Source organism: Stenella coeruleoalba (assembly GCF_951394435.1).
Source record: "Stenella coeruleoalba genome assembly, chromosome: 1".
NCBI classification, from domain to species: domain Eukaryota; kingdom Metazoa; phylum Chordata; class Mammalia; order Artiodactyla; family Delphinidae; genus Stenella; species Stenella coeruleoalba.
In genome coordinates this window covers 7728397-7750782 of record NC_137169.1, presented here as the reverse complement: position 1 = coordinate 7750782, position 22386 = coordinate 7728397, and the positions used below count along the sequence as shown (strand labels likewise).

At 41.1% G+C, this 22386-nt stretch overlaps 2 protein-coding genes across 6 annotated transcripts in view; one reads left to right on the top strand and one right to left on the bottom strand.

Moving 5' to 3' along the window:
- KIF1B (kinesin family member 1B) overlaps window positions 1–19556 on the bottom strand; it is a 148132-nt gene extending 128576 nt beyond the window's left edge. For all 5 annotated transcript variants that reach the window (XM_079938471.1, XM_079938472.1, XM_079938474.1 and 2 more), the window contains exons 1-2: window positions 19176–19556; window positions 4105–4285 (exon numbers count right to left, since the gene is read on the bottom strand). In XM_079938471.1, coding sequence (XP_079794597.1) covers window positions 4105–4210 — 106 coding nt within the window. In that variant the 5' untranslated portion in view covers window positions 4211–4285; window positions 19176–19556. The remainder of the gene's footprint in view (window positions 1–4104; window positions 4286–19175) is intronic.
- LOC307191846 (small nuclear ribonucleoprotein G-like) lies at window positions 11098–11964 on the top strand. Its single transcript, XM_079932088.1, has one exon. The coding sequence runs from the start codon at window positions 11236–11238 to the stop codon at window positions 11464–11466; it is 231 nt and encodes a 76-aa protein (XP_079788214.1). The 5' UTR covers window positions 11098–11235; the 3' UTR covers window positions 11467–11964.
- Window positions 19557–22386: the final 2830 nt, after the last annotated feature.

Below are 22386 nucleotides of genomic sequence, written 5' to 3'. Positions count from 1 at the left end.
AAATTGTAAACAGAAATAGAAAACAGCAGAAAACTGAAAACGCAAAAATTCTAGAGGAAAAAGTCTCCGATACAATTAGCTAATTAGCTTTCCAAAAACAAACACCTTTCAAAGAAACCAAAATTACCCCAAACTTTCTGAACCATGACAAAGCATTCAGCTAGAAAACTAACACTACTTTTTCTAAGGCTGATTCATCTAATGAGGACTTTTGTTTCAGGAGGCTAATATTATTTTAAAAGTCACAAATTTCTCCTGGTGAATGTTTAAGCGAAGAGGCAATGTGTTATAGCCAGATGAGGCTAGGAGTACCAATCTAGATATAACACTAATAAGTCCTAATAAGCTACAATTCTGAAACTTTCCCCAAACATATGGGATGTTTAGTTTAATCCTCAAGGTCAAGTTGAAACACCCTCCGATCATCTATGAATTTTACATGTGCCCTTTGCCAAACTCACATCTGCACTTTTTAAAACCCTTTTTTATGGCAAGTATCACTTTGATCATTTTTACTTTATATTGAGGTTATTTTGGTATGTCTTGTCTCCCCTACCACAAACTTTAACTCCTTAAGGGCAGGGTCCTAAGGTACATGCAACTCTGTGATCCCTAGAGACTCACATTACAGCAGACTCTCAAAATAGGAAGAAAAAGACATAGGGCAAGACAGAGCAGAGCCACTCAGCCTGCTGTCTAGAAAGGTTGTAGACAAAATATGATGGAAAAATCATTGGTAGTTCAGCACTGTGCTTAAGGTGGTCCACAGACTGGTTTTCGTAGTACTAGTACAATAAGCCCAGGCCTGGTCTAACCATATTAATTACTTCTAATAAAAACCAGGCATCTCTTCATTAATATTTCCTCAAAAGACATAAATATTTTCAGTAATTCTGGAGAGATCTTTGGGGAAAATAAACAAGAATGAGTAAATAGAACTTAGCATCCTCCCAAACTCCAAAATTTATGGCCCTATCCTTAGAAAATGTTCAACTAGGAATCTTATTTTCTTCTTCAGTTTGCTGTCTACTACAAGTGAAGACATCTGAAATCCTTCATTCAGAATGAATATCACATTTGGATAATTTTACTTTTTTCCCCTAACCTGACATTATTTTCTATACAATCAAATAATAAGGTCAGAAAGAGAGCCACATATCTTAGATACAATGAGGTCTAACATTTTTTTTTATTAGCCATCAATAATCTCAGTGAGCTCTTAATCCAGATGATCAAACACTAGCAGTCAGAAAATTAAGCAGACCCAGATCCATTTCACATAACTATCCAGAACTATAGAAAATCTTAATTTTGCTACACACTCTAATAGTTTTATTCTCCTGAATAGTCAATAGATTAGTTTTTTTTATATTGGTTTAGTACTTAGCATACCATTATACATATAGTAGATACTTGTTAATAAAATCCTATTAACTTATATGGATATTCTCTCATGTTAAAATCTCAAAAAGAAAAAAAAAACATCTTTTACAAGATATAAACATGAATAGTTTTACTCAGGTGTTTAAAATATACAATGCAGGGGACTTCCCTGGTGGCACAGTGGTTAGGACTCTGTGCTCCCAATGTGGGGTACCCGGGTTCGATGCCAGCTCAGGGAACTAGATCCCACATGCATGCTGCAACTAAGAGTTCGCATGCCACAACTAAGGAGCCAGAGAGCCGCAACTAAGGAGCCAGTGAGCCACAACTAAGGAGCCCACCTGCCACAACTAAGGAACCAGCAAGCTACAACTAAGGAGCCTGCCTGCCGCAACTAAGACCTGGTGCAACCAAATAAATTAATTAATTTTAAAAAAATAAAATATACAATGCAGTCAAGACTGTAAAATAAGTTACTATTATACCTTACCACTAATTAAAAGGAAAAAAACTACCTTAGAAAAAGATAATCCTGTTTAAACTATCTCTTGAAGGAAATCTAACACACATTACTTCTAGGGAGAGGAACTGGTTGACTACGTGATGGGGTGACAGGAATGTTTGTACTGTACACTCTTTGTACATTTTGGATTTCATACCCTCTGAATGTTTTACCTATTCACAAAAATAAATCAAAACTGGGGTGAAATTAACGTAATGCTATTTGACCTTGACAATGAATATAAACTTATAACCCATTTAAGATGTGGGCATTCTAAAATGATCTGTCATCAAGAAAAAATGTTAATATTATTCTTTGTACTAATAAACATTTTCCATTTATTTTTATTATATGATAAAGTGATTTTTGCATTCGTGGATATGGCCTTTTAATACTCACTTTCTCCTTAAAAGTTTTTAGTTTAAGATTTCCAACCCTATAAAGAAAGTAGCAACACCCCAACCATTAATGAAAATCCATCTCCATGACACTGGGGATTCCTGGATAGTTCAACATGCAAAACAGAGAAAAGTATTTCTTTCTGGAATCAATTCTGGCTCCTGATCCAGGATTTCCTAACGTCCGCACTTTAGAAGAACTTGTGATACACACCATCATATTTAGAGGCAACACCAGCAGTCAAAAATGCCTCCATACTAAGTTATAGTTAAATGCATTTTTCAGGAAGAAACAAGGGGCTCAATAATCAGGTTTTAGTGTGCTCACTTCAGCAGCACCTATACTAAAACTGGAACGATACAGAGAAGCTTAGCAAGGCCCCATGCAAGTTTTTAGTTATACTGTGTAAAACTTAATTCTTAAAATGAAACACAAATGATAACATAGCTTGAATGAGTGACATTTAGGAATATAAACATTTGTTAGAGAACAATACTGAATTTTGCATCTCTTTTTACAATTATTCATAGGATATATAATTCATAGAATCACTGGCACAACTGACAAAGAAATGTAAAGCACAAACAGTGGTACAGCAGTTTAGACTCCTACTTTTCAATCTTTTTTTAAAAAATAAAATGTTGTGAGTCCTATTTAGCAAGTTCAGAAAAGTATGTAAGCAACAGAAGGTTCAAAGTTGTATATGAGGAATCTATATCAAAAAATAAACGGCGAACTCACAGTAACAGAGAATGATAGCTGAGGAGTGGGGGAAAAAAGGAGATTCTGATCAAAGGGTACAAACTTTCAGTTATAAGATAAGTTCTGGAGACCTAATGTGCAGCATGGTGACTATGGTTAATAATGATGTACTGTCTATGTAAAATTTGCTGAGAGAGTAGATCTCAAGTGTTCTTACCACAAAATAAAAGGCAACTATGAGACATGATGGATATATTAGATTTTGCTAATCATTTCACAATGTATAAACACATCAAAGCACCACACTGTAGACCTTAAATATATATAGTTTTATTTCCCACTGGGAGAATCCTCTGCACAAAACACTGGCCCGCAAATAGATGACATCAGCATGTTTCCTCAACAACTCAACATTAACTTGTATCTATCTGAAAGAACAACAATTCAGCTTCATCACAAAGTTATAGGTTTTAAAACAGTAGAACCTACATCTATTTTAAGTAATAGTTTGCCTACAGATCCATATCAAGTAACTAATTCAAGTACCAAAAACCCCTTCTATTTTGAAGGGGCTTCAAATGAGCTTCAGTCATTTTTCACCTAAGCAACTATATAGGGAAACAAGCTAGGAAGCAATGACTGAAAATTTTTAGTAATAACTTACAAGTTTACTATCTGTTTTAGCTATATCTGTTGTTCAACTCAAAGAACCATTGTAAGGAAGCAGAGTAAGTGTGAAGACCATCTTGGCAAGCTCAAGTGCTTTTAAAATCAAGAAAGCAAAGTAATCTCGGAGGCTCAACAGGTATATTTCACAGCATCATTTACTAAAAATCACTGCTTACACCTTTACTATCCTTAAGATTTCAACTTAATAACACTAACTAAATTCGTTCAGTTCTCTAGGGACTTCTCAATTGTAAAGAAGAAAATAAATAGTCCATATTTAAATATGCTACAGCAAATATCACAGGGGAAAAACATTCAATGGATCATTCAGAACAGCAAAGTTCAAAGTGTTAATAGCCAAATGTTCATTTATTCTGATCACGGCAAGCAGGAAAAGGGGGAAGGATAGGAAAATGAGACAGAGTTGATAGAACACAACATGAACTCACTGGTTGAGTTGCCCTGCATCTGAATGATGCACTTGGATTCTTTGCTGGTCTCTCGAGAATTGAAGGGCCGCACACGGACAGCCACCTTCACTGAGGCTCCCGACATTCTGATGGTCTTGTTATATATATGCAGTCCAGAAATAAAGAATCAAATCTTCTTATGAAATTATGTTCAAGTTTCCTTTAAAAAAGAAAAAATGATTCATACAAGATAGTCAGAATTAAAGAAAGCATGGGATAACTTGAGCATACGAGCCATTATCTTAGTACTATTTGTTTCCATTTCTAAAAACCTCATCCCTTTTCTTCCCTATAAATCTTATATTCTCAACCGTAAATTATCAGATAGAAAATAAAGACTGTGATTTGTTTTCCTGTTCCATTATCTCTTTACCATGCCTAAAAAGTCCCTAGACTTAATAATAAAAAATTTAACTGCAAAGTAACAAACGTCTTCCTTGCTCTCTGTTTTTCTGGATCAGTCTTCAATAATATATGAAAAAAACCCAAAATGTTTATTTGTTAAAGAGGGTTCCTTACACAAGTAACTTGCCATCTGCAAAACAACTTATTACTTGTCTTTAAAGAAATGCACTGAACTTTTTATATCTTAATTTCAGTTTGAAACATCCAGTTACATGATGTATATTTAAACAGCAAAAGGACAAAGATAAGCTCTAGCTAGCTTCTTTAACTATAGATATCCTGGGATTCCTTTAACTTCTATGAACCCTTTCATATGTATCTCATTTGGCCCTTACAACCATCCTGTACAATAAGCAGAGGTTTCAGAAGACCCAAGTTCTATCCTCTGACTCACGGCAGAATCAAATCACTATATTTCACTTTTGAATGAAGCCACAGGGAAAAATGTGAACATTTTTTAGAGGAATAGTTTCCCTCCCAACAGAACAAAACGAACACTATTCTGTGAAAATAACCCACATAAGTAATTTCCACAAGAAACAACAGATCTCAATCTGTACTCTATCCGTTACATAAACATCTTCAAGAAGAACTGAACAAAAGAAAAAACTAAGAAAGAAAAATACTTATGGGTCCAATTACCAGGGAACTCCAACAGAACTTAAACCTGTCCAATTTTTTTCCACATAATTAAGTAAAGGTTAGGAATGCTAACCTCCAGCTGAACAACTACTAATTCTTTCCACAGGAAAAGGCAAAAATAAATACTCTATCTTATTTTCTAACAGCACTATCACTATTTGAAATGCTTGTTTTTTGGACCATGTCTATTGTCTGTCTCTCACACCACCACCAGAATGCTCAGAGACCTTGTTTGCCAGCACTTAAAACAGTATCTGATGAAAGAGCTCACTACATGTTTGCTGAAGGACTGAGTTAATGAATTATATTTCCCAATTGTGAGAATCATCTGTTCAAGTCCTCTACCTGGTTTACTGACTTTTTTAATTTGTGTTTCAAATGATTACAGTATTTATTGATATTAATCTTTTTATATTTGCTGCAATGTTTTTTCCAGTCTGTTTCACATTTTATTTTACAATAAACAGATGGTTCTTTTTTTAATACATCAAACATTTATTTTAATCACATTTATTAAATGAAAGCTTAGAGTTATTAACCCTTCCAGTCGATACAGCATGACCTATAGTCAATAGTTGAATACTTTGCCAAAAGAGAGTGAATGAAGCATTTGCAAAAAGCAAGACACACAACACATTTCAACCCCCCCGAGTCCACTTTAATATACAGCCATCATCTCAACACTCAGTATGTCCCATTATCTTCTCCCCGAAACGAGCAACCTCTGCCAATCTTCCCATTTCTATCTGGACCCATACCATAAATCTTAGAGTCATCTTTGCTTCCTTCTCTTTGAATCCTTTCATTAGTGCTAACATTATTAATGAAATACCATATGAAAACTTTTAAAACATAAATTTCCATTCTTCTATCCCCTCCTTCCTCTCATTTCCATTGCCCTAACCTTAATCCATGTCCTTACTACCTCATGCCTAGGGCACTTGCAATAAAGAAACTAATCTTTGAGCTTTTAGATTTAATCCAATAGTCCTTAAATGGGGGGAGAGGAGCAGGATTTGCACAAAACAATCACACAGGGGTCTTTTGAAAAGCAAATGAGCCTAGCCACCCCCCTTTTGAGATAGGGCCCAGGCATGGGTTGTTTTGTTTTATTCATTTTCTAAAGATTATGTTGTAAACCTCCAGCTGAGAACTCTACTCAACTGCTTAACCCTACTGCAATATTAACCCTTCTAAAGCATGACTTTCTTTTTTTTTAAAGACTACATCTTTTTTTTTTTTTTTTTTTACTTATTTATTTTGGCCGCGCCACGCGGCATGTAGGATCCTAGTTCCCAAACCAGGGATTGAACCCGCGCCGCCTACATTGGAAGTGCGGAGTCTTATAAATCACTGGACCACCAGGGAAGCCCCCTAAAGCATGACTTTCAATTTCACTTCCAAACCCAAGAACCTTTTCTTACTCCCCAGCACTTACAAGATCAGTCAAGGTACTCTGTATTCTAGTCAAGCTCCTTTACTATTCCACACACGTTCTTTCACACCTTCTAACAATTTCCCCCCTACAACAGATCTATGAATCTTCATTTTCTCCTCTACTTGATGGCCCAGCTCCAGTCTTAACTCTTCTAAATGACTACCCAAACATTCCAGGAATCACTGGTATTTCCTACAGCACTTACAGTCCCAAACACATTGTGAGAACACTGTTATCACTTTACACGACTATATTCTAGCTTGTATGTTCTTTAATAGCTTCCCAAAGTGAATATCCTATTCCTTCAAAAATCTCTTTGAACTTGGGTTCCTTGAAAAAGTGGCTAATTTCAAGTCTGGGCAAGAAATTTCAAGATGATTCTGGGACATCTTAGTATGACCACAAGCAAGAAATCAAAGACTAATATGGGGTCATGGCAAAAAGACACAAGTGCCAACTTAAAGGAGCTCCCACTGGACATAGATGGGATAATTGGAGCATAAAAATACATACATACATACAAACACACTGCATATGGACTGAAAAACATTAAATATATAAATTCATGAGTTCATAACGATACTTTCAAAAACCTCATTATTCTGAAAACTGGCAAATAAAACAAAAGAACAGAGCATGCGTACAGTCTGTGTATCCTGTATAAACTATATTCCAGGACAGTCAAATAGACAACGAGGACAAGCTCTTCTTTACAGAAAAAGTCTGACTAATAAATGCAGAAGAAATGACAGAATTAGAATGTCACCAATTCCCAACCCTACTAACATAAAGGTTCTCTGCATCATCACTATCTACTAAAAAAGCCTTAAACGAAAGGTTGGTTGATAAGGGAACATTATATTGTATGATTTAGGCTGACAAAATCTGAACCAAATGATCATCAATCTTAACATCACTAAAAGTGGGGCACGTTGGTGGCCTATGCCTCCTGATGTGCTGCAGTAGGAAACACACGGCACCAGCTAGTAAATATTATCCCACTCCCCTTAAAAAAAAAAAAAAAAAACTGATAGAATCAAGCCTCAGTTTATAGGACATATAGGGAGCAAAGAAACAATTTAAATGATACCTAGAAGATACAATCAGCCAAACCCAGAATACAGAAAAATCTACAGTTCAAGTCACCCAGTTTCTTCAATTAAATAGCATGATTTGGGGGAGAGGGGTGGTAATAAAAGAGACTTAAATGTTGACAATTAATGAATATTGTAGATATGTAAATTTTAAAAAAAGAAAACTTTCTTCTTTTGTGTTCTATTCGGGGCCTACCAAAATGTTCAATGCTGCTAACTAACTTACAAACCGACAACAAAGGCTGAAACCTCCTTGCTAAGCTTTAGATTATAAAGTACTATTTAGATATAAAGTACTAGGAGCCGAAATACTAACCTCTTTACTATTTAAAGTCCCCCACACATATACTTTTCAATAGTTGTTTCACTCTTCTACCCAGCTAGCCTCCTGGCATACCATTCAACCTAACACACCCAAAGCCCAAACATCTCTCCACCTCCCCCAGCTCTTCCACCTCTTTTCTATTTCTTTTAATGTTCTCACCATTTTCCTGTTCCCACACAGGCCAAAAAGCTTGTTTCCTCTATCCATCTAATCAACTGCCAAATTACATGGCTTCCACCTATAAAAATCTCTCTCCATTTCTACCACTGCCATACCATCCCTTTTACACCTTCAATACATCTCACCCAAGACCGTTAATCATCTTAACCACTTTTTCTCTTTCTTCCTCCTACCCCAACCATACTACACAATACTGCCATTTTCATATATTCCATCCATACTATGCAATGCTGCCAGATTCACACTCCTAACGCACAGGTCTCTTCATATCACTGTCCAGTTTCTCTACTGTCTACCAAGCAATGACTGAACTCCTCACCAGTGGCTCTCAATGTGTTCTGTAACATAAACCACCTATTTTTGTGTGTGTGTGTGGTACGCGGGCCTCTCAGTGTTGTGGCCTCTCCCATCGCGGAGCACAGGCTCCGAACGCGCAGGCTCTAGACGCACAGGCTCAGCGGCCATGGCCCACGGGCCCAGCCGCCCCGCGGCAGGCGGGATCCTCCTGGTCCGGGGAACGAACCCGTGTCCCCTGCATCGGCAGACGGACTCTCAACCACTGCACCACCAGGGAAGCCCAAACCACCTATTTTTACAAGCCCACAAAACACTGCCTTCCATCCACTTTCCTTAACAACCACCCACCAGAGGGTTTCCTGAAAGCATCTCATGTTTTTCTGTCCCTGTGCCTTTGCTCCAATGCTCCTTCTACCTACTGTACCCTTCCTCCTCTCCTGTTCTTCTCAAAATCCAACTTTTCTTCCAGGACCTTCTCATATGCTACTCATTTCTAAAGCTTTCATAGATTCTCCCCACCTTGCAAACCAAATGCAAATGCTTCTCCATTTAATACTTCTCAACTCATTGACCTTACCTAGGGCAAAATGAGTTATTTGTTTTTCTTTTTTTTTTAAATAAATTTATTTATTTTATTTATTTTGTTTTTGGCTGTGTTGGGTCTTCATTGCTGCACGTGGCATTTCTCTAGTTGTGGTGAGTGGGGGCTACCCTTCTTTGTGGTGCATGGCCTTATTGCGGTGGCTTCTCTTGTTGCGGAGCACGGGCTCTAGGCACGTGGGCTTCAGTAGTTGCAGCACGCAGGCTCAGTAGTTGTGGCTCACAGGCTCTAGAGCGCAGGCTCAGTAGTTGTGGCACACGGGCTTAGCTGCTCAGTGGCATGTGGGATCTTCCCGGACCAGGGCTCGAATCCGTGTCCCCTGCATTGGCAGGCAGATTCTTAACCACTACGCTACCAAGGGAGCCCTGTTTTCCTTATCTCTGCTGTAAATTTTAAGTTCCTTGAGGACAAGACAGAATTTTAGTCACGCTTTTAGTCATTCTTCTTTGTAAGTGATAGGTATATTTTTAAATTACTTTCCCAAAACAACCTGAACCTAAGTACATTTTTTTTTTCTGATTTAACTGTCCTGTGGTAAAACTGCAACCATCTTCACAAGTGAGTTAAAATTTTATACAGTAACAAGAAACTACAGTTAAGTGGACTACAGAAAGTGTTACTTTGTTACTTCCCTAAAACTACAAAGAGTATCTCTTTTATAATGGATGTCCATCAAAGAATTACAGTTTCAAAACTCCCTGATCTTTTTAAAAAATTACCAATTATATAAATCTGAAATCAAGTTTAAATTCCAGTGAGAAACAATAATTACAGAATATTTTTAAGAAGTTATAGGAAAACAATAAAAATTATAATACATTTTCCAAGTTTCATAGAGCCAAAGGCAGGTAGGAAAGGTAACCATACATACTCTAAATCACTTACACAGCCTCAGTTCTAGGCTGTTCCTCTGACCAGTTTTCCTTCCTTATGACATACGATTAGAAGCATTAGGAAAATGGAATGGAGCAAAAATTCCAGAAGCCTTCACTAACAGTAAAGGGATAATAAAACATTTAGATCTAATTCATTTGAATTTTTCTAAATTTTTGCACAATTGCTTAACTTTGACCTTGTGCAATTCTCTCTTGCCCTCAGAGGCACTCTGGATTATTAGGAGCCTAAGGAGAAGACTAAATGACTTCTCAGCAAAGTGAAAAAACAAGAATGAAATAATCTTAGATTTTTGGTTGGTTGGGTTTTGTAATATCCCTTTTTTATAGAAAACAGCCAGAGTTATATTCCTAAAACAGAGGTCAATGCATGTCATTCCCTCTCCTTAAAAGCATTCAGTTGGTTTCCATGGCCTCAGAACACAACCTAAAAATTCATGAGCCTCCACAATCCAACCTCCTTCCCCAGTCTGTTTTCACTGCCCAACTTTAAGCCTTCTCCACCAAGCACCTCTTACTACACCAAGCATGTGATGCTTGGAAGCTCACTCTCCCTTTTAACCTATTACAAGTCCATATCTTTTCTTTTTTTTTTTGCGGTACGTGGGCCTCTCACTGTTGTGGCCTCTCCCATTGCGGAGCACAGGCTCCGGACGCGCAGGCTCAGCGGCCATGGCTCACGGGCCCAGCCGCTCCACGGCATGTGGGATCTTCCCGGACCGGGGCACGAACCCGTGTCCCCTGCATCGGCAGGCGGACTCTCAACCACTGCGCCACCAGGGAAGCCCCTACAAGTCCGTATCTTTTGAGGACAAGGTCAACTGTCACCATGAAGCAGGAAGCATTAAGTCATACGTTCCTTAACATCCCCCTTTCTAAGCTAAAAGTCATACCTTCTTTCTCTTTGCTCCCTAAAAATGTTGTGTTGATTCCTCATTTTTCTACTTATTTCATTCTGCCCTACGTTGCAGTCAGTAGTTTACTTAACTCTCATACATTGATACTTTATTCAGTACATGTCTGTCACAACTGAAAACATAATTTAACCAAGAAATTCAGTCTTTTAAATTCAACATTCACACAATTTGCTATATCCCCGCAAATTTACAATATCAACAAGCAGTCTATTTAAAAGATAATCTTTTCTAGTGAATTACATTTTAAAGAATGAATTAGGGGTGAGGGACAACTCGAATTCCGTTTGGAGGCATCTTTGAGCTCGTCGAGTAGACATCATGAGCAAAGCTCACCCTCCAGACTTGAAGAAATTTATGGACAAGAAGTTATCATTGAAATTAAATGGTGGCAGACATGTCCAAGAAATACTGAGGGGATTTGATCCCTTTATGAATCTTGTGATAGATGAATGTGTGGAGATGGCAACTAGTAGGCAACAGAACAATATTGGAATGGTGGTAATACGAGAAAACAGTATCATCATGTTAGAAGCCTTGGAACGAGTATAAACAATGGCTGTCTTCACCAGAGAAATCAACTGCTTCCACATGTCTCCTCTCCACATTTTACTATGATGAAAATTGGATCGTGTACATTTTCTTACTGAACTTTTTTGTTAAATTTCTGTAATAGTCAAAAAAAAAAAAAAGAATGAATTAGGGAATTCCTGGCAGTCCAGTGGTTAGGACTCGGTGCTTTCACTGCCGAGGGCCCAGGTTCAATCCTTGGTCAGGGAACTAAGATCCCACAAACCTTGCAGCATAACCAAAAAAAAAAAAAGAATGAATTATAAGAAAGAATAAATGTATACTCCAAAATAAATATCTGTAGCTAATGAGCCCGTTTTGAGAGGGTGTGAAAATTTCCTTGTTATTATTAAAGTTTTGCATCTCTTGGCCTAATACTCTCCTTGAGGACCAAGCAGGCTTTAGGACCCAATATTCTGTGTCACTGACCATGCCTATACTGACAAAATGGCCCCCAAAATGTGAGAATTCATTTTTGTGTGTGTATGAATTTTGTGTGTGTATGTATGTCTATTCTTGGTCTTTGACTCTGTGGATAAAAATCAGCCATGAGCCAAGCTGTGAAAGCTCAAAAGGGATCACATGTTAGAAAAACCTCTTTCTGCATTCTAACCCAATGCCAAGAATCAGACTGCACAGGAAGTTTCCGGACATTTTCAATCTCAAATGAGATTACACTAGCTCAGTCAGGCTCCCCAACTGTTTTAACCACTATAGAAAATAACCTGAAACAATTTTTAGATTTATTAGACACATGTCTTCCTGTCACTGCAATTAAGAAATCAAGAACCTTCCTTTTTACTGGTGACCTGCTTTTATTCTCAAAAACGAAGAAGTACATCCAGAAACAACAGCTCCTATGGCCTAAGGCTTAAAATAAACCACTCTAAAGTTTTTCATTGTTTTCTTATCTTTCACTGTTTGGATGGTTAATACTAAGCTCTGTCTAGTAAGTCAATTCATTTTACTATTTGAAGCCACATCCTATAATTTTCTTTTAGCAGATCCACTGGGAGCTCTGCCACCCAAAACCCAATATTCCACTGAAGCTCTTCTATTGTCAAAGTGGATGACAACAGCTACTCCTGGAATTGTCCAGGTTAAAATGAACTCAGGTCGGCTATGATGTAGAAATGGAAGTTTCAGTCAAAGCTTAATCCAAGTTTGGTATGAGGCAAGGTTCTTTCTGAAATCTGCCTGTGACCGCACCTACCTGCCTGGTAGGTAGCTCACCAGCTGGGCAAGAACACAGGTCAGACTTTTCCATGTGTCAACAATGTGTCAATCTTGCCACATGATAAACCAGTACCCAAAGCTTAATAGGTATGTTTTCATTGAGATGACAACACAATACAAGTATTCCAGGTTCTCACCAGGGTTATTAAATAATGAGTTTTCTGCTGGGATACTCAGACTTATCTTTACATAAAGTTATATACGTGAACCACGTTAGTCATATCCTTCATAGAAAAGACTTTTAAGTTATATTTTAATGTTGTATTCTCAGTGCGGAAAGCAGGTGGATTACTTTTTTAAATAGGACTTTGAAGAACATTTCTTCCTTTTACTTAAAGACCTGCTGAAAACACTTAGTACATATATCTTTCTATCAGGGTGTCTATAACACTTTTCTCTTAGAATTTCTTTAGAATTCATTACCAGAAAAATAGTTCCTCTTGACAAATCATTAGCTTTCTTTTACCAGAATGAAAAGTGTATAATTTCTCTTTCCCTTTTTATCTTGACTTTCAAAAGTTTCAAAACTAAGTTACAATAACCACACTATACAAACTTACACATATACAAATTGTTGTAATTTGTATATTTACTTTTTCCTCCTGTCACATACATTTTTGTTTCTTCTCCATGTTTAACAGCCTCACCGTATATATAGTATTGTGGTAAGCTGCTCAAAACCTTTTTAAAAGCAGTAAGTGATATAAATTATAACTATATAGAACTTTCCTGTAATAGCCTAATCTGCTATTTATTTTAACACTGAAAATACGTTATGTAGTCAAAATTCTAGTTCTTAAAAACAAAGTAAGCCTTTAAAAGTTATACAAAAATTTGTGTTGAATGAATGATAGCCATGTGAATGGCCAGAAAAGCACGAGGCCCAGGAGACTGCAACCAGCCCCACAAAACAGAAGCAGACAAAGGAGGGAGTGAAGTGAGCAACAATTTCAATACAGCACAGGCGTGAGGCGTGCCCCCCCAACCCCCACCCCCCCGCATCAGCAACAAGGGCTGGAAACCAGAGCATGAGCAGTGTTGGTGAAGTGGGGGGATCACTGCAGCTAGTCTGTGGTGGGCTGAGGAGTAATTAGGAGGCAAGGAATTGGAAATGCAAGTATCCTCACTGTTTCCAGAAGCTGGCTGTGAGGACAGGAGAGACAGCCAGGAGGGAACGGGGATGAAGCAGGAATTTTTCTCCTCCCACCCCATTGTATTAATACGAAAGACTTGGATGTTTCTATCCTTTATTCAGCAGCTACTTATGAGGTGCCTACAATGTAACAGGCAGTTCCAGGAGTCTGGGATAAATCAGTGAACAAAACAGATAAACATCCTTGCCATGGAGTTTTCCTTCTAGTAGGGGAGAGGGGACATTAAAATAATAACTTAAGTTATTACACAGAATATTCGGTGATTATAAGCGTTATGAAGGAGGAAAAGTACAACAAAGTCGGGGGGCTCAGGAGTGTGGTTGGAAGGGGTGCCATGCAGGTGCCATAAATGAGGTCAAAATAGGCCTGTTGAGGTAGTGAGGTTTAAGCAAAGACCTGAAGGAGGTAAAGGAATTAGCCAAGCAGATTTCAGGGAAAGAGTGTTCCAAGCGGAAGAAAGAATCAGAGCAAAGGCCCTATTGTGGGACTGCGCCTCCTGTGTTCAAGGAACTGTGTGTGGGGAAACAGCGAAAGAGGGAAAGAAAAGTAGCCAATACAGCAAGTCCCCAGAGATTAGAAAAGGCAGTGATACACAAAACAAGCCAAGGGGTTAGCTGAAGTCAGATAGAGTAACCTTTCCCTTGAGACTGGAGGAAAGAGGGTAGAAAGAAGGCAGAATGTGAGCGTTTGGCGTGGGGTGGGGGACAGCAGAGCCAAGGACCTCACTATGGAGAGCGAGGGTAGTCTGAATTGTTTTCTAATTATGGTAGGAAGGAAGGCCTCAGAAGTTTTCAGTATTTTCTCAGAAAAGATGCCTGCTTGGTACATGATTATGTGATGAAGCAAATGAGGCTGTTCTGGCTCCTGCAGAATTATTTCATGCTAATACAGCAGGCAAGATTGTCGAAGCAGGTACTGCTGTGGTTGGTATTCAGAGTTGCTGTATCCAAGGAATGTATTTTCTCAGAAAAATAACATAAAATCAGGACTTGCTTTTAACTTCAGAGAAGAAACAATTAGATCAAACCTATCAATTCATTCAATGTCAGAAGGCTATAAAGATTTATGGGCACAGGGAGATCAGCTCAGGGCTTTGTGACCACCTAGAGGGGTGGGGTAGGGAGGGTGGGAGGGAGACGCAAGAGGGAGGAGATATGGGGATATATGTATACGTATAGCTGATTCACTTTGTTATACAGCAGAAACTAACGCAACATTGTAAAGCAATTATACTCCAATAAAGATGTTTAAAAAAAAAAAAGAAGGCAGAGAAGTTTGTAAGCAAAGGAAGGGGAAGTGGGGGAATTCACGCCTTTTCTTTCCTATGAGGCTATAGGTAAGGTTTATGCCAAGTATGGGGCAGTGAGGAGGCCTAACTAAAACGGTCAAGATTTTTGAAAAGCCAGTGTGGAGAACGGGTGAGGGAACCGAGCAGAAATGCTTTGACAGACACCAAAGACAGACTCAGGGGAAACCTAAAACTACACATCAACTGTGGTACCCATCCCCAGCACTGTGTGAGGTTCCTCCATGACACAGAGGAAAAAGGGAGGCTACCGATGATAGGAATGATGCAAGGCTGGCATCGGCACGGTGGGTCTTGCAGAACAATACAGAAGAATTAAAAACTTCAAGTGCTAGTAAGAAAATGGCTGAGACAATGCACCCAGAAATCACAGTGGAGAAAAGGAAGACAAAGAAGTAAAATCTGAAAAGGGCCAATGGACCAAAGACTTGAGGTGGGAGAACACACAGCAAGAGACTACTAAAGTGAGAGCTGTAAATTATCATAATTGAAGGTCTGAAGGTGATGACATGTTAGAAGATATGGTCACAATACTGAATTACTGGAACAGAATGAAGCCAACGTTTGCTTGAGCTGAAGTCAAGGAATTTTAAAGTTAAGAGTAGTTATAAAGGAAGATCAGCATAGTGGTCACTTACTACTTCTAGTGACCCTGGGGAAGTCATTTAGCCTCTGTTTCAGTTTCTTCATCTGTAAAATGGGGATAACTGTATCTATTTTATATGGTTGTTATAAAGATTAAGTTAGTGAGTAAATATAAAGTGGTTAGAAAAGAGCCTGGCACATAGAAAGAGCTCAATATGAGTTAGCTATTTTATCATTATTGTTGTGGTTGTTTATACAGTCACGGACGTCTGCCAGGATGATGTCAGAAATTCGGATGGAAGGGAGAAGTAAGCCAAGTCGTCAAACAGAGCAATGGTAGGTGAAGGTGTTGTTGAATGATACACTTTGGCGTAAAAAATGTGATATCATATGTAAAAAAATTCTAAAATCTATCAGACATTTACAATCTTGTGACTTAAAACATATATACAAACCACTACAAAACAATAACAAAAGTACCAATCGAGTATTAGATAGTTAAGTATTATATGGCAATACACAGAGGGAAGAGGCTCTGACTGAAAATCATTGAAACCACCATGGCAAGGGCAGCAATACACTAAACTGTACTACAACAGAAAGGAGTTGGAGTTAACTTGATCTTACCATATCCATAGGCACATGGTAAAGTGAAACTTCCTTGAGAGTAAAGAACTAAATCTCTACACACACTCTTAATTAACTGGTAATGAATGTCGTAGAAGTGAGCATAAACGAATTACTGGGCCATTAATCGAAAAGTCCAACTCAGAAGTCCAAAGAACCCTTGGCAGGTTTTTGCTATTACAGTCACATCTGTTTCATTTATCTTCTACTGATGAGCTGCACGAAAAAAAAGTTCTAAATATGTATTTATTCACACTCTTTTATGAACTCCAGAAATTCACCAGTATCTGTACCAACAAGGCCATCTTTTAAAGAGAACTACATGAAGTAGATATGCTATACCTTTCCCTTCAGAGCCTTGTGAAATTACGTCACATCAGTGTACAAGACCAAAGGGATATGCTTACTCCTGGAAAAGACCTGCTGTGATCAGCAGCCTGGGAAGGGGGTTTACAAACAAGGCAGAGGCACTTTGTTGTCCTTTACTTTGTACCCAGGACAAGACCAAAGCAGGATGTGAGCTAGAAAGCTTTGGCCTTGGAGAGACTCTGTTGGCACTCTTCTTGGCAGTTTATTCCCTGCACATATTCAAAGTGGGAAAGAGAAAAGAGAGAAAAAAGGAAAACTGCATTCATATCTGGTCTTGAAAAGGAAAGTTTGCTTGGAAGCTGTACTTAATTGGATAAACTTTGGAAAAACATTCATCAGAGCAGAGCTGCACAGACTCACAAAATCTTGCCTCCAAATCAGACTCACAATCAGGTCTGATTTTACCAAATGCTGAAATTATGTTTAACCACAATTCTTCAGATCTTTTCTACTAATAAAGTCAATGTCAAAATTCAAATCTTAGAAATATTTCTTAATTGGGGCATGGAATTTAAAAACAGACATTCTGTATTTCTCGCATGTTAACACAATGCAAAAACCACTAATTTCTGTTGAAGCCATGTTTGATTCAACCAAGTTTTAAAAGGAAAACTTAATGATAAAATAAAAAATAAAGTGTTAAGACTCTTCTTAGAAAACCTTATCTGAAAATGTTTAAGCAGTTCAACTTTAGTTACAGGAATTTATTCATTAAGAAATGGAGTTTGAACGAAAGCGAAGGGCACAAAGAAGGCGGGCATGCCATTCTCCAGGACTTTTCCACATCTAGGATGTAGGAAAAGACAGATTTATAGGCTCACACTGAACTCTTATTGATCATATCCAGATCTTTTTTACAACGCCAACATGTGTGCAATCTTCATATTCCATCCTTAACCTGTACATTACCAATTTCACTCGTCTCATAATCCAACAGCTATACCAAGTTAATTAGGGAGCATCACCTCGCTTCTTAGAGAACACAAGATTTTATTATGACTAAGCTAAGTTGACAAAATGCCAGCCTTTATATAAAATATCCACCATGATATCACCTCTTAAGAGCTATTCAAATCCAATCACCATACTTTCATGGGGCTCAGACAGACCCATCTAAGACACAAAACATGTTCAGTATCAGCAGAACAGCTGCCTAGAACAGTAAGAGATATGTGAGCAAGGGATCTGTTGACAATCTAATTTCAGCTACCTCGAGATTCCACAAAGATGACAACCTGCGGCCTCAGAAATACTGCTGCAAGCTTCTACCATCATCAGAATATTCCAGTTTACTTCACCTCTGCATCTCAGCTACTCTGAACATCTATCCACCCGACACAACATACTAATTCCAGGCCTCCATCCTGATAAACTGGCCTTAGCAATCCTCAGATCTGCCTCTGTACAAGTCAGGCATCGTCATCCCTTCTGTGTCCATAGCACTGGTCATAGAAGACGAACACAGAAACCCATCATTTCACCCCAACAAGAATGGAATCTTGAAGGCACTCTGCCCTGGAACCTCAATTAGCAATTCACCAAGGAGAAAAAGTGATTTTGGAGTTCCATTCTGGTTTTAGGGCCCGGAATGTTTTGTGTGGCACGAACAATGACTGGCTCGCTGGAGCAACCTCCCAACCCCCCCAGTCTGGCTGTGGTGCGGCCCGTCACCCTGAAAGCTGCCAGGGCTGTCACTCGGTGCCTTCCAGCAACCGGACCTGGCTCCTAAAGGATTTGTCAGATCATCCTCCCAATATGGCTGCTAGAGTAATCCCGGGCTGCCTATCGCCGAGACCACACCAGCCTCCCCACGGCTGGCCAGCATCCAACAAGCCCCCTCCCTTCCCACCGCGCCCCTCCTCTCCAGTCCTTGCGCCATCGGCTCCCCCCTCCCACGCGATACCCGCTCCTGCCTTCATCTGGCAAAAGGGCCCAACCACATTCCTAGCCGAAGCCCCGATGCCAACCAAAACCGGGGAGAGGGGATGGGGGGAAATAATAAAGGGTAGCTTCAAGACGGAGCAGAGCCGCAATATGCGCAGAGAGCCCGGCGAACGGGCCGACAGCGGCGGCTCGGCTGACCTCTGGGCACGGCCGGAGCCTGGCGGCTCAGGGGTAGCGGAGGGCCGGTGCGGGGCGCTGCGGGGTACCCGGCAGGCCGCTGGACCCAAGCCCGGGGCTCGCGGGAACGGTCCCCCACCCCCGAGGCCAAGGCTCCCCAACCCCGCCCCGCCCCACCCCACCCGTTGCCCCGGTGGGGCAGCGCCCTCAGTACTCGCGGCTCCTGCCCGGCTCGGAGCTTCCCCCGCTCGGACCCCGCCGGCCCCTGGGCCGGCCGCCCCTCCCCCCGGGCGGCCCCCTCCTCAGGCCGGCGGCGAAGCGCCCACCGCCGCCCTCCCCGCCCCCCGCCTTACCTCAGCCGCGCTGCGGACAGACGGACGGGCGGGCGGGCCGGCCAGTTCAGCAAGCGCCGCGGCGCGCGGGGGCGCGGGGAGCCCGGCACCGACGCTCCTCAGCGCGAGCAGCGGCCGCCGAGAGCCGCAGGGCGCCGCTCGGCAGCCCCATCACGCATCGGGCCAGCCCCGCACCGAGGGCCGCGGCGGGCGGAGGGTGGGAGCACGGGAGACCGGGGCGCGGCGAAGGGCCGGCGGTGGCGGCTTCGGCGGTCGGGGAGAGGCTCGGCCTCTCGCTGGCACCTCCCAAGACCGCCGCCGTCTGACTGCCCCGCGCCGGTCCTTGCGAAGCTCCGCCTGCAGCCGCCGGCGCCGGACACCGCCCGGAGCCCTGCCGCCGCGCGTCACCTCCGCCCGCCCCGGCGCCCGCAACTGACGCGGGCAGCGGCCAATAGGGGTGCAGAGCTTGGGGTGGCCGGCCAATCGCAGGAGAAGCAGGAGAAGGGATGCGGCGGGGAGAGGCGGAGACTGCGGGGCGCCTCCTGGTGGCTCAGAAGCCGGAGGGGGTGCGGGGGTGCGGCGTGGGCGAAGGCTGTGCCCGGAGTCCCCTCCAGGTTGACCCCCGAAGGGCGTAAGTCGGCAGCAGGCGCGCCGGGCTAACCCGATCATCCGCCTTGTAAGCGGACAAAGCAAGCCTAAGTGGGGCGGGGCTGTGGGGGCCAGAGGAGCAGAGACGACTGTGAGAGGCGGCCGAGTGTGGAGTCATTGTCCGTTTGGAAAACATCTCACGCGTTGAAGCCGCCGAACGCGGCGCAGTCGGATCGGAGCTGAAACACGCAAAGGGAAGAGTGTATGATCCCGCAGAAAGCCTCCCGGCCTATTCTTATCGAGCCCGATCACAGCACCTCCCACACGCCACCTTGGGAGAAAAGGCCGAATGAGTAATGGAAAAGCATGACTTAGTGGGCTTTCAACTTGTCTCCTTGGGAGACCGAGTAAGGGCCGCGAGTAAAAGAACAAAATGCTTTGTATCGCCCCGAGTTAACCGACCGAGCTCGCCTTTGAGAGATGCCCTTGAAGGAGGGTTATTGGAATTCAGAAACCCGGAGAACACAAGCGCTCTGGTAGCGATTTTTAAAAATCAGGTTTAGATTCAGCTCAAAAGAAAAAGCCCACAACTGTTCATGAGAGGTACAATTCAGTACTTAACAAAATATTAATTCAGCGGTAATATGTGAAATTATCATGCCAAGCATCACTATTTTATAAGGTTGTGAAATGCTTTTGATTTACTAGCAGAAATTTAAAGTAAAATCGGATTTTCCCCCTGAATTCAATACAGTATAGGATGTAAAAAGCCTTCTTTATAAGCATAGACTCTAAAACATCAAAATTAAGTTTCTACACTAATAATTTTGGAAGATTTCCACCCCCGCTAAAGTCCTCATACTCGCCATCCAGTCAACATCTATTGAACATTTCTCATTTCATTTAGAATTTAATCTTCACCTATCCACAAAAGGATTTGACATAGCTTACACTGAATCATACAAACAATAAAGCTATATAGCATTAAAGTAGGAGTAAAGTTAATAATTTTTTAAATAATAAAAGGCTGTATGGTGGGGGCACTGTCTGAATAAGGGGAACACATAGAAAGAGAAAATAATATTAAAAACCAGAGTCAAGGGCTTCCCTGGTGGTGCAGTGGTTAAGAATCTGCCTGCCAATGCAGGGGACACGGGTTTGAGCCCTGGTCCAGGAAGATCCCACGTGCCGCGGAGCAACTAAGCCCGTGCGCCACAACTACTGAGCCTGCGCTCTAGAGCCCATGAGCCACAACTAGTGAGCTCGTGTGCTGCAACTACTGAAGCCCGTGTACTGCAACTACTGAAGCCTAGAGCCTGTGCTCCACAATAAGAGAAGCCACCGCAATGAGAAGCCCACGCACCGCAACGAAGAGTAGCCCCCACTCGCCGCAACTAGAAAAAGCCCGCGTGCAGCAACAAATACCCAATGCAGCCAAAAATAAAATAAATAAAATAAATAAATTTATTTAAAATAAAAAAAAAAACAGAGTCAAGAGAGCACAAAACCCAGAACAAAACCCACTGAGCACAAAACCCAGCTCCTAGCTTCCTAAAGGCCAACACAAAAATGAGCTTACAATGAGTTAATAAACAGAAGCTCATCAATTCATCAGTAGAAACCAACTTTTTCCTTAAAAAAAGAGCTCTTTGCATAAGTACTCTGATAAGCACCATGGAGAGTTACAAAACCTTGATGGTAGTTAATATTGTTTGAGCTCTCAATGGAGCTCAAATTAAAAAGAATCTAAAACAGTGAAGGGAATGTGGTGGTAATCATCCCCAGACAAATTAAGCAAAAGCACACAGAGAAGGGTCAATAGAGGCAGATTAGACTGTTCTAGGTTTCAAGATGAAAATAGCCTGGTCTGCATAAGCATTTTGCCCCTCTGACAGATGAAGTCACTCTGCAGAGCCCTTCAGTTTCTCAGATTACAGATTTTGTACAAAAGCACCTCTCTAAAGTCAGAAAGTACTAGAAAATTGAATTTAGCCATGGCCCAGTAGAGTTATCCCTAGAATACAAGGAAAGAACACCAAAATATTTATTAATGTGATGCACACAGCCATGCTACCACAACTAATAAGGTTTCTGGATACAAGATCAATATACAAAAATCCAAAGTGCTGTTTTTCGTTAGGAATAGACATGATATAAAGCGATTCTGTTAAAAATAGCAATAAAACTATTAAATGTTTAAGGATAAGTTGACAAAAGATGAGCAAGACCCATATGGAAAAAAGTTGTACAACTGTATTGTTGAAACACATTAAAGAAGACCTAAATAAATAGAGGTACTGTATTCTTTATTTGGGGGCAGGAAGAAAATATTATAAAGATGTCAGTTCTTTTTTTTTTCTTGGCTGCGTTGGGTCTTCGTTGCTGCATGCGGGCTTTCTCTAGTTGTGGCGAGCGGGGACTACTCTAAGTTGTGGTGTGCGGGCTTCTCATTGCGGTGCCTTCTCCTTGCAGAGCACGGGCTCTTGGCACGTGGGCTTCAGTAGTTGCAGCACACGGGCTCACTAGTTGTGGCTCATGGGATCTAGAGCGCAGGCTCAGTAGTTGTGGCACAGGGGTTTAGCTGCCCCGTGGCATGTGGGATCTTCCCAGACCAGGGATCGAAACTGTGCCCCTTGCGTTGGCA